At 35.9% G+C, this 12243-nt stretch overlaps 1 protein-coding gene across 4 annotated transcripts in view; it reads right to left on the reverse strand.

Moving 5' to 3' along the window:
* CDK8 (cyclin dependent kinase 8) overlaps positions 1-12243 on the reverse strand; it is a 69179-nt gene that overhangs the window by 11326 nt on the left and 45610 nt on the right. For 2 of the 4 annotated variants that reach the window (XM_031504453.2, XM_031504452.2), the window contains exons 5-7: positions 6523-6580; positions 3652-3783; positions 1622-1765 (exon numbers count right to left, since the gene is read on the reverse strand). In XM_031504453.2, the coding sequence (XP_031360313.1) occupies positions 1622-1765; positions 3652-3783; positions 6523-6580 (334 nt within the window). Of the gene's footprint in view, positions 1-1621; positions 1766-3651; positions 3784-6522; positions 6581-7225; positions 8010-12243 lie in introns of those variants that run through there. The other 2 variants (XM_021542019.3, XM_021542020.3) reach the window with 2 other exon arrangements.

Raw genomic sequence — 12243 nt, forward strand, 5'->3', positions numbered from 1 at the left:
GAATACACAGGACTCCAGCAAACCCTGCCTCCTTCTAAGGGATTCTCTGTTCTGACAGCACTTTTAGTTACAGGAAACTGCCTAGAGGTACTTCAGCAAATAAGATATACTGTTACTAAACAAGAATTTAAGAAAAAGTGAAGTTTGACCACTCAAAATAAAGAATAATTCACCTCAATGTAAACCAAGGCTAAAATGGATTTTAGAATGAAACAAAAGACTCACTACCAGCACCTAACCTCTAATGTCTTAAGCTCCAACTCCTGAAAAGGCTCTGTGGGCAACTAATTTGGTTCAATTCAAATCTTTACTAAGTCTGATCATTACTGCAGAACACTGAGTTTAAAATAATTAAATAAATAAATAATGCATAATTATTTAATTACTTAGTTAAACAAAATACTCTCTTCTTTCCTATCCCATAGACACGAGAAACTGTTTCAGATATGGCAAGTGGCAATTAAAATGCAAAAAATTGCTGCAATTGAATGAAAAGCATTTCTTGATAAAAAACAAAGAACTCCAAAGGTCAAATGCAGACCATTAGAAAGGACTAATTAAACCAATCAGAAAACCAAAATTAGACTATGTGCCACTTATATAAGCTATACAGAACCAGTGTAAAACCCAAACGAACTACGAAAAATACAAAAGGGTAAAATACTAATTCAAAAGCAGAAGGGGACAGTTGAAGAAGCAAAACTAAGGATGCAAAGGTAACATTTTTGTGAATCTCATACAGCAGTACCAAAACAATGAAGTACATATACACCAAAAAAGGCAAAAGCAAAAATAAGAACATGTTTAATAACAAAATTCTAGAACCACCACAAACACAGAGACCACAAAAGTCATGTGAAAGGAAGAGGCAAGTTCAGGGAAAAAACCCAACAACATAATAATAGTTAAACATTAATAGTGGAGCAGGGAACACAAGCAGTGAGGAGAAAGATAAACAAAAAGTAAAAATAAGGTCTCTGTTACTCTGACTCCTGCAATCATGTGAACACTAGAAGACAAAGTATTAACTGAAGAAGCAAGGCAGCCTGCATAAAAACAAAATCTAACCAACAATGAGGGGAAAATGCAACAAATAATATCCCCACTGCAATTTGTCTTGGTTCATACAACCAGTTCTTTCTTCTGTTGTGGAATAAAGAATTGTTTTCTATACCACCAGCTTTCCACCAGGTAGGGGGGAAAAAAACCCAAAACCCTCCATTACTTCCAAATGCTACACTTAATTTTGCATGAGCTAAACAAATGCATAATATTCACTAAATATATATTTTTTTGCTTGGTTTCATTAATCAATCACCTTTCAAATCAATAATCAGTACTGAAGCAATGTTGAAATATTCCTTCTCATTTTTAATCACACAGCATTAAATACAATCTTTTAAAATAATAAAGCATTGGTACATGTATACACAAAGATAACCCTGGCATTAATAAAAGGGAAAATATCTAATTTGACCATTGGATTCTAGATTTATAACTCATGAAATAAAGATTGTGTTTGAACAGCTTTGTTGCTTTGATCAGCTGCCACCTTCATATGCAAAGAAAGCAATATGGATATCTTTCTTTGAACAGTGGTGATAAAAAATACAGTATGTACCTGCAGGAAATCCCATTACATTGAATATTCTGTCCAGCTGGTCATGGTGATAAGGATTACTAGTTTTGATATCTTCTTGTCGACAATGGAATATTGGCTCTGATGTTAGCAGCTCTGCAAATATACACCCTATGGCCCAAATATCTTTAAAAAAGGAGAACAGAAATAAAAGAAGAACAAATGAAACTTTCCAAAACCATCTGGATGAGGTAGAATGTTAGTGCTTAGCTTATCGGAGATAAGGTCAGGTTTCTATTGTAGAAGTGCAATGCTTCCTCAACTTTTTCTTTTAGCTTTCAATGGAGGTACCCAATTCAGAAACTACACAGGAGCTGAGAGAATAGCATAAGAGTTTTTGTGGTGTTTTTGAATTGTAGTTACCACTTAACATTGTAAAAAATTAATCTGGTTAAGAATAAAAGTGAAGGAAACTAAAAAGTGAAGGGTCATGGTCAACACACAAAACACAAAGAAAGTAAAGCCAACCAGCATCTTGCCCTTTTAATGCCACACTGTCCTGACTAAGAAATGTGCAATCACTGATCAGCCAAGTTTAAGTATTAAAGTAGTAATGTAGTATTTAAAAAGTAAATGATCCCAAAATACAAGCTGAGAAGTAGTGGTATTGGTATAAACCAAATGCTATCTATAACATTTAGCGGAAAGATAGTAACATGCAAATTGCTACAAACCCACACACCTCACAACTTTTCCATAACATTCATTTAAATAAACCCCCAAACCCTACAACTTTTCTCTTTTCACTGTTGCTCTCCTATCTAATAGTCAGATTGCCTGAATCTTCCCAGTTGTTTTCTCAATTCTTTTCTGGTATCTACAAACACAATTTTTAACTCAAAGTGGTGCTATACTGAGCCTTGAATGAACAAGGTCATAAATAAGGACAAAAGCAAATAATGCAAACAGCATAATTCCATTACTCAGTGTTTCTACAAAGTCATTTTTTATCTACACTGAAAAAACTGTGTACTAAAGGCTATGGCTGCCCATGCAGTTTCATACACTGCAATCAGAAAAAACAGCAGTAAAGTGAGGGAACATGCAAACACAACAAATCAAGCAGTTTAAAGGAACATATAAAAATTTAACTGATCTATAAAAGAAACACTATTAGCAGAAAAGTAAACAAGAATACATTTAAGGCATAAACATTAGAATTGCTGACAGAAACACAGATATGATCTTTAAAAAAACAAAACAAGAAGAAAAGTTTGAGCTCTGAAGATGACTTTCGGGTTACAGAAACAACCTAGTATGCTGATATACAACCTCCATGTCTGTACAAAGAGGAGTAGCTGCTAGGGAAGTTATTTCCTCCCAGAACTGGTTGCCAGCCTTTAACACATCTTTTAAACCAGGCAGCAAGAGAAAACCTTCTCAGTGCTTTTCCTTACAGTCTCTCTCCCTTCCATAGCAAAGCTGATCAATGCAGTAAAAGTGAACCTAATCTCCCTCCAGTTTGCTGCTGGGCTGCTCCCCTATTCTACAGCCCAAAAAAGCTCTGGCCATCTGTCATCTGTCTTTGAAAGACACAGAGAGGCTAAAATGCAGCTTAATTTTACATTTTAGCTTCAGTGCAGCCACAATATTCTCTATTTTGTACATTCTTTATTTCATATATTTATTACACTAAGTAATAACCTCTGCAATAAATTTAATGCACTGTGCCTCACAGTCATCCTAATATGAATTCAACTAGCCGTTCAAAAATGCATTCATATTTTTTTTTTTTTATAGGCTCTAACTTTATGAAAGTCCTGTGTGAAAGCCACAAACTTAGATTGCATTGCAGGGCATTTGGAGCCAAAACCCAGCAATATATTTCATTTCTATATATAGCCTGAGACCCCAATAAACAAATCAATTTGTCAAAGATTAGTATTTCTTCAAGAAACAAGTAACATACCTTTAACTTAGCTACTGTTCTTTGAACAATTTATTAAAGCTTTAAAATTCGGGCACAGTTTACATAAAGAACAAAATAGTACATTTTTGTCCAATTTACTTACCAATAGCTTTGGTATAATGCCTTGCTCCAAGAAGCAACTCTGGAGCTCGATACCAGAAGGTTACAACTACTGGATCCAAGTCTGCTAAAGGCTTCAGAGGTGAATTAAATAATCGGGCAAAGCCCATGTCAGCTGCAAAATTCAAAGAGAGATGCTTTAAAATTTGAGAGAAACTAACAATTTTTTTTTTTTTTTAACAAACTGATTGAGTTTACTTGTTAGCACTATCATCACTCCTAAAACAAATGCAAAGGCAGACTGTAGCAGGTATGAACTCTCTGAGTAGATTTTCTTTCTGTAGAAGTTACTGGATGGCCTATTAAGTATATCACCTATGAAGTATATAATTATAAATCATTACTAACACGAGTCCTTTTCAACAATGAATTAACCATTGTTCTGAAGAAATGCATCAACTCCTCAGGACAGTGGTAAATCCTGACTCATTTTACCTTGTTTTCTGGTAAAATACTCCCATTATTACAGGATGTTTTTTCACAAAGCAGCAATTTTTAAAGTGAGCAAAATGCAAATTCTGCAAAGGTTAGAATGATTTATAATACATACGTGCACATGACAAAATCTTTCTCTTCATGAATTTAGCTGTGGCAAGACTTGCTTCACACAAAACCAGCACCTAAGCCTACAGCATCTGCCTCTCTGTTGATTTTCTATCAAGATGCAATTCCAATATCAATATACCAGTGCTGAATACCATTCAGACTATGATTTTAAAATTTTGGTTGTGGGCATTATATCATTAAAAACTGCTTTCTAGCATTTGTAGTGTACAACTTCCTAGAAAGTTGTCTGAACAACTAAATATAAGTCATACAGGAAAAAATGGGCAGAGACTAAAATATGCAGCTTCTCCCATGAAATTGCTTTCCTCATCCACCAACCATGAATCCCAAGACAGAGGGACCCTATCATGTAGGGATATTCATATGCTGAGAAAGACTTGAATGAAATGAGATGAGTAGCTACCCTGAGGGAAAAGGACCTGCATGTTCAATAAGGGAATACTGCAGTGTAAATACAGGACTCTAACGTGACTACACAAACCTTAAATATTTTTTCATATGCATTCCTATTTATGATTGCTTTAATGCATTTAAAAAGAGAAACATTTTACAGTTTCCTACACTAAAATATCAATTACTCAAAATTGGTCAAGTCACTAATAACTATGAATAAGGAAAGTTGTTGGCAGAAAGTGAATTTATGACCCAAAATGACACAAAACGCCTATAAAAGTTATTTTAAGTTAAATACCAGTTATGTATTTTTTAGAAAAATTAGTTACACTGGAAAAGTGGAAGCCCTTGGTATGTGTGTAACTTCTGCATTCTTTTACTGCTGTGGCAATCTCAAGAAAAAAAAAAAAAAAATCTACATTTTGATAACACACTTCAAAATCCAAGGTTCCCCTCCCTCTTGCCCTGCTGGGAATGGATGGCTCAGAGGACTGGTGGCCCAATACAGAATCTTTCACCTGTCCATTAACAGAGTCTGACTCAAGTTATTCTTAAATGAATTCAAAACTATGAATTAAGAAATAAATGGGTGGTCTATGTGCAATTACTAGCAAGTAGTTGTGTACAGCAAATATCACCACCACTGTCAAAAGCAGAGTCCAGAGGATGACCTACATGCTTTGTTTTGGAAGAAACCCTCCATGAAGAGTAAGGTAATATGAAGAAACTTTCTCTTCTGTTGTCCGTGCTGTACCTGTTTTCTGTGCAGACCTCAATCCCTACTGCCAACCTTAAAAGCTCAGAAAGGCATTAAAAACTTTCAGAGTAGGATCTGGAGAAGCATTCAACCCTGGCCCATTGCTCCCTGGATTCCAAAGAACAAGGGAAGGCCTAGAACAGCACTGAACGCTCCCAGAAAATCCTACCCTGAATCATTCTACTAGTGACTAACAATATAGTTCAGATCAACAAAACACTAAGAGAACAGAGCAACAATGCAGAAGAATAATCTCACAAAAGAAAGCCAGAGGGAAGTGAAAAAAGATAAACTAGCTTTAAAAAACCCTTCCAAATGGGGCTGCATTACCATAGCTAATGCAAGCAGGCTGTGCATTAGTAGCCTGCTATTACAGCACTGCCATAATAATGCACAGTCTGGTACAGTTTATTATTGTTAGACTACTGTTAATTTTTATTTATGTATTTAGTTTAAAACAACTGAACGTCTACAAATCATGCTCTCACTCCAAACAGTAACTCCCACCAGGAAATGTTACAATAGTGTGGAAGTGTTGGGTCCTTTCTAACCTGGTGAACCCCAGGCTAGGCATTTAGCATCAGCTATTAGCTTTCACTGAACATTTCAGATGGATTTCTGTGTTTTCTGCACTTTTAAGATCCCTTGTGTTCATCTCCAAGGGACCTCCTCCTTCAAGAATATTTTGTAGGCTGAATGCCATCTTTGATTCCATTATAAGATCTAAGGTTTGTAGCAATGAGCAGTTCCCTATTTAGATTTTTATAAGCAGCAGCAAGATGTCATGGCATTAGAGGTAAATGGAGGAAATTTTAAAACCCCATTTCTTTCTCCTCCTTTCCTCCTAGCTAGCTGTCATCTTTAACCCCACATGAAAATCCCCCACCCCACACAAACACCCACTTAAGCAAAATATAATGACATTTTCCACTTTTTATTGATGAGGCTACAGCATTTCATTGTCAGAACTGGTACATGGGGCTAATATGATGAAGCCAGTCACTCAGAAAACAGCATTTAGGCAATGTGCCCAGGCACATACTGGTATTACAGTGACTACTTTAGGTGGTACAACTGCACCTTCAGAACATTCTAACTTAAATGCTACACTGGGACTTATCAAAGATATAAACATACCAATTTTTACTCTTCCTCGCTCAGGACCTTCACCCATAACTAAAATATTAGCAGGTTTCTGTGGAAAAAAAAATAAATATACAATACATATACCACGATAAACCTAAACATTAGTCTCTGAAAAGTTAATCAAGCTTTGTTTTGCCAGTTTTAAACCAACTTTGTTTTGATAAAAATGACAAGTTTCTCCATCACAATAACGCTGTGCAAGGACCCAGACACAGGCTCTCCCTGACTGCATCTTCCTCACCTTTCTTCTTGGCATTGCTGTGCTCCAGCAGCACATTCCCTACTGACACCCTGGTGTCTGTCCTCAACACGCACGAGCTGGCAGCCACCAAGCTGCTGGGATTTCTACCCAAATTGCCCTAGATCCTTCCAGTGGGAGGCAGTCCCACTGCTGCCCACCACCCCAACCACAGGGATGGGAAGCCAGCTCTACAGCAAGTTATTCCCAGGGTAATTAGGAACATTTGCAGATACATCACACAAAAAATACAGATGAAACATTACCATATCACTTGATAGTGGAGAGAACACTCATCTAAATTCTTCCTATTTACAAGTGTTTACCAATTCACACATCTGCAAAACTGGAAAGCACTGCCTTTATGTTACTTTTCTGTCTTTCCTTTGTTTCTTTTACTATGGAGGCACATTAAAGAACTGAGCTAGAGTCTGGCTGGTTAGAAACATAACTCACTTTATAATCCTCTATTTTCTGCTGTCCTGTTTCTCATAATCCATTCTCAGCATCTGTAGTCACAGGATTCCTCAACTCCGAACACAGTTTATATAATAAAACCTACAGTGCTTATTTGGAGGGAAAAAAAATAAAGAAACTCACAACTAAAGCTGATAACATATGCTAGACTTATTCTCAAATGGAGTGATTTAGATACGCATTCATTCTGTAAATCCTGGATAAAACATGAATTCCTATTCAGTTGCGACCTGTAAGATTGTAATAAGGCTGAGTTACAGCTCTTGCTTTGCTTTTCCAGTTTAAATTGATCTGAAGGTAAGAGTACCTAAGCAAAACAGCTTAGACCACCTAAAAGTTAATGTAATAAATCCTAGTATCTTCGTGCGATTTTCTAAATACATTCTAGGATATTCTAAAGCCTTCCTGAATCTATCAGGCTCTAATGTAAACACACATAAAAAGAGACAGAAGACCACAATATGTATCAACCTAGAAGTAACTGCTATTATGCAAAAATGAGGTAGAAAAAATTAGTACTCGTGCAAAAAAATTCCTTCAGAAATTATATTATTGTTGTTTATGAAAGGCTGCAAAATGGATTTCTGAAACTCTACAATCCTTGGACAAAATATGTAAAAAAATCTGAGGTGTTGCATTTCTGAGAACAGGTTAAGGATAGAAGGTATTATCAAAGATGTGGTCAAAAAAGGTAAGATATACTCCATTGTCTTTCCAACAGCACGAACAGATCCAGCTTGTAATGTATTACCTCTGTGATTTCCAGAAGAAATTGCTCCCCACACCTCCACCACCCCCTTTTGCTTTCTTTTTAAACAAAAGCATACATTCCAGATTAAGTACTGCTTCAGCATTAAAAAATGCAGACTGTGGGCACACAGCTCTCAAAGCATTGCATTTAGATTGCTTCAACAAAAGTCCTAGAAATAAACAAACAGCATACATCTTTAAATTCATAGTTAGTGCTGAACTTTATAGCAGTTCAATCTGCTAGGTATGAAAACACATAATTTCACCAAAGAAATCTTTCTATTGCTACACTGTGACTCAAAGAACATAACCACATATTTTACAAAACCTGCTTCAATATATATGGGGTGTTAAGCTACATGTCTAATTACCATGTTTTCATTAGGGCTAACAATACATTACACAGGTGCTAAAATTTCTCAGATATGTAATACATGGACATAATACATAAAGTTTCCCCCCTTCAAGTTCACAAGTTGAGAATACTCTGCAAAAATGCTTTTAACATCCTCATTATACTTTCACCTTAAAACATTTTACTGTTTGTATTTTGGTAAGGACAAGAAGTCCTATTCGCACAAAGACTGCATTATACCAGATGACTAATCAGTACAGCACTGAGTAACAATTCCTGCAACAAAAATCTTCTACCCTAAGGTCAAGGCAGGTAGAGATGAGAAAGCACAGTAAGACAGTACTAGTTAGCAAAGTAAGTATCAACAGCTTGATTTACACTCAAATTTCAGAAGTTACAGAATATACTTAACAATAGAGACAATTTGTGTAGGAGTATTCTAAAGCTGCAAAATAAAAAAGAACCCTCAGTTGGTCTGGAATATTCAGTTCACCGTTTTCTGAAGTCACAAGTCCTTCACTGAAATAGCTCTGTTTGGAACACAAGATTCTTCCTACAGACAAAATTATTTATGTACTAATATCACTGTAAAAATACATCACACTTTAAAAAAGTCAATTAGACATCTTATTCTGGAGGCTCCCATTTCTAAAATCATTGTATGCATAGACTGGAACAACATTTTTAGTTCAAAACATTTTCCAAACAAGACCATTCAACTTAAATTCAATAGGGGGATATCTACTAGAAATCAGTATAGGGATAGTATTGATATACCTAAATACTATATATTTTGAAGAATTGCTGAAAAACACCAAAGTCCACTAACAAAAGTGAATATATGTGTCAGGAATTATTGTTACGCATCTTTTAATTGAGTCCACTATCTGGAGGAAAAAGAAACCTGAACAACTCCCCAGATTTGTCTCTTTGGGCAACTCATTACACATTAGAAGTTTATTTGCAAAGAAAAAAAACCCCAGTTATTAGAAACAGAAGGGAGAAATTTGGATAAGCATTAGTTTAATTTGTTAATTTTCAGTTTAATTCTAATTATCCAGAGAAAATTGAAGTTGAAACTGCTTATTCAAATCACTTGGGCTGAGCAAGTGAAGCAAAATATTTTAGCAATTCTTGTACTGTATTCTGAAAACACTCTAAAGCAGCTATACCTTCTAATAACTACAAATTACCAACTTAAAGTCCCTAATTTCCGTACTAATAAAGGCATCATTACTTTTGTCATTCAGTAAAATAATTTGTGCATGGCAGACAAATGCAAATAAGAAACCTATTATGATCCTAAACCAAATGTGAAGAGCCATGCAGTGATGTACAGCTGAGTATTACAGAGACCAACAAAAGTGTCTGGCAATCCCCATAACAACTAAATTAAAGAAAAATCTTCCCTTCTCCTTCTTTCTACTCCCAAACCCACCTCAGCAGCAGGAGAATTCATTCTCATGAAAGAATGACCTTATGACCATGGCACAGCACTAAATCTTATTTTGTCCTATATTTGGCTTTGTAGGACTCTTCCTTATGATTCCTAGGCAAATCTTCATCTTGTGTATTTAATCACAATGAGAATAAAGATTCCCACTGATATATATTTAGGTATTTCTAATTTAACAATTATTTGCAAAATTCAAAAATAAATTCTAAAAAGCAGGCTAATTTCAACCAAGGGAGGTAAAAACCCTAAAGAGGTTCATAGGTCTGTGAAGAACTTGAGACAGTCACCTTCACTCATCTGCCTGATCTCACAAAATATTGCTCACGTTCACTCTTATTCTGAAATCTCTGGTGATGAAAGTTGCACAATTCCCATGCAATCTTCTCTCTTTCACTCTTCTCCATTGCAGTGTTTTTCCTTTCCTTCTAACACAACAGAAAAGGTTAGTCCCTTTGCCTCTTCTCTTCATCATTAGCAGAAAGCACAGACAACCACTCCCCAACTTCCTTCTTACACTTCCTGGGACAAACATCTCTCTTCAGTCCTATCACCTAGATTTAAAAAAAAAACAAAAAATATCACCTGCTCTGTGTTTCCTAGTAGGCTATTTTTTTTAACGGATCTATGCTCATTCTTGCTGATTTTCTCTAGCTGTTCCGCCTTGGACCACCTACTTCTTTCAACTCCAGGGTTCCAAATTACACACTGCTCCTGCTGAGCCTTCACTAAGGCTAAATGCAGTGGAGGGGTTGTTTTACATGCCTTGCACAGCATCTTCCACTCTGTACGATCCCAGTATGGCGCCCTGCCTCACTGCGTAAAGCTATTGATTCACGTTAAGGTTACCAGCCATGCATTTTCTTCACATCTTTTTGGCAGGACTACTACTTTGAACGAACATTGCAGTCACATACTGCTTCTTAACATATACTGAAAATATTTGTGTTCTTTCACAGAGGGGAAACTAGACTTCAGAAATTATCTGAATTGCTGTTTTGAAGGCAAAAATGCAAACAAAATTAAAATTATACCACGTGTCATGATGAGATGTGACAAAAAAGAAAAAACCATTTTTGCTCCTCAGAGGAAGTTATTGATAGGAGCAGATGATTATTTATTCCAAGTTTATATACTAGGTATCTGGAAATCCTAGGACATTGTCTCATGTTCATGGAAAAGTATTTTGGTGTTAGGCCCTCTTTTCACTAAGCTTTACTAACCAAAGCAGTGAGGAAAGAACTGCACATTTTTAGACAGTTTAGCTTAGTACTTTTTGCTACTAGTCTGTTTCTGAAATCACCAGTTTTCAAAGACTGATTTTAAACATAGGTATCAGTGAGTAATCTAAACTCCTCTGAATCACCTATTATGGTATTATAATGTCAATGCTACCTCCTCCCCAACCCCATTATTAACTCTTTACAACATTTCTTTGTATACTAATGAACAGACCCATACTCTTTACACATCCTTCTTAATGTACCTTTTAATAAGGTTTTAGTATAATTGTAACCAATTTTCATTTGGATAACCCAATACTTACGAGTTGGGCTCCTAAAACATTACCCTCTAGAGGATTCACAATGATGGGGTGAGTGACACCAGTGATATTTGTTAACTGCTGGTATTTGTGCATCCTTACTGGCTGTGAGACCAGCTTACAGAACTGACCATGTCATCCATTTCCACCTGTGATGAGCCATGATAATTTATAAGAACATGATACTGGCTTTCCATAAAAAAAAAAAAAGAGCATGTTAACTTTAAAAGAACAACACTAGGCAAAGGGGTTTTATCCCTAAATTATTTTGCTTTTGCAACTATGACCTCAACAATGATTCTATTATGATTTATAGTGAATGACTTCTTTGTATTTTAGACTTCAAAGTATCATACTAAACAATATAGGAATTATAATCTATATTAAACAATATAGATTTAAAAACACAACCCACAATCATACAAAACCATAACTGAATGTCTTCAGCTGTATGTGAGCAAGTGCCTGTGAAGCATGAAACACAAGTAAGCTAAAAATGTCTTGCTGAGAAGAAAAAAATCAAAAATGTTTTGAAAGACAACTGCAAGGGCTTAGCAAGTTGAAGCCTGCTCAGAGGAGCATTTTTGTGGCACAGTGGTAGAAATTGCAAAATAGTGATGTGGTTTATCACTTCCCAGTCAAGTCTTCTGACAAGAAAAGCTGTGCAGCAAAACCTACTAGCCTTCAACCTGGCTTGCAAAATTCACACCACATCTCAGGGTCTCACAAAAGATTCTATGTTTATACTTCTTCCAGCACATCTCTAACAACCTTGTTGATCTTCAAGCAATCATAACCAACATCAGAATATTTCCTTATTATCAAGGTGGTATGGATCCCTTGCATTCTTAGGGACTGGAACTGTCTTGGATCAGTTAAGGGTTAGAGAAAATTCA

Source organism: Lonchura striata, chromosome 2 (genome assembly GCF_046129695.1).
Source record: "Lonchura striata isolate bLonStr1 chromosome 2, bLonStr1.mat, whole genome shotgun sequence".
In the NCBI taxonomy this organism is placed as follows: domain Eukaryota; kingdom Metazoa; phylum Chordata; class Aves; order Passeriformes; family Estrildidae; genus Lonchura; species Lonchura striata.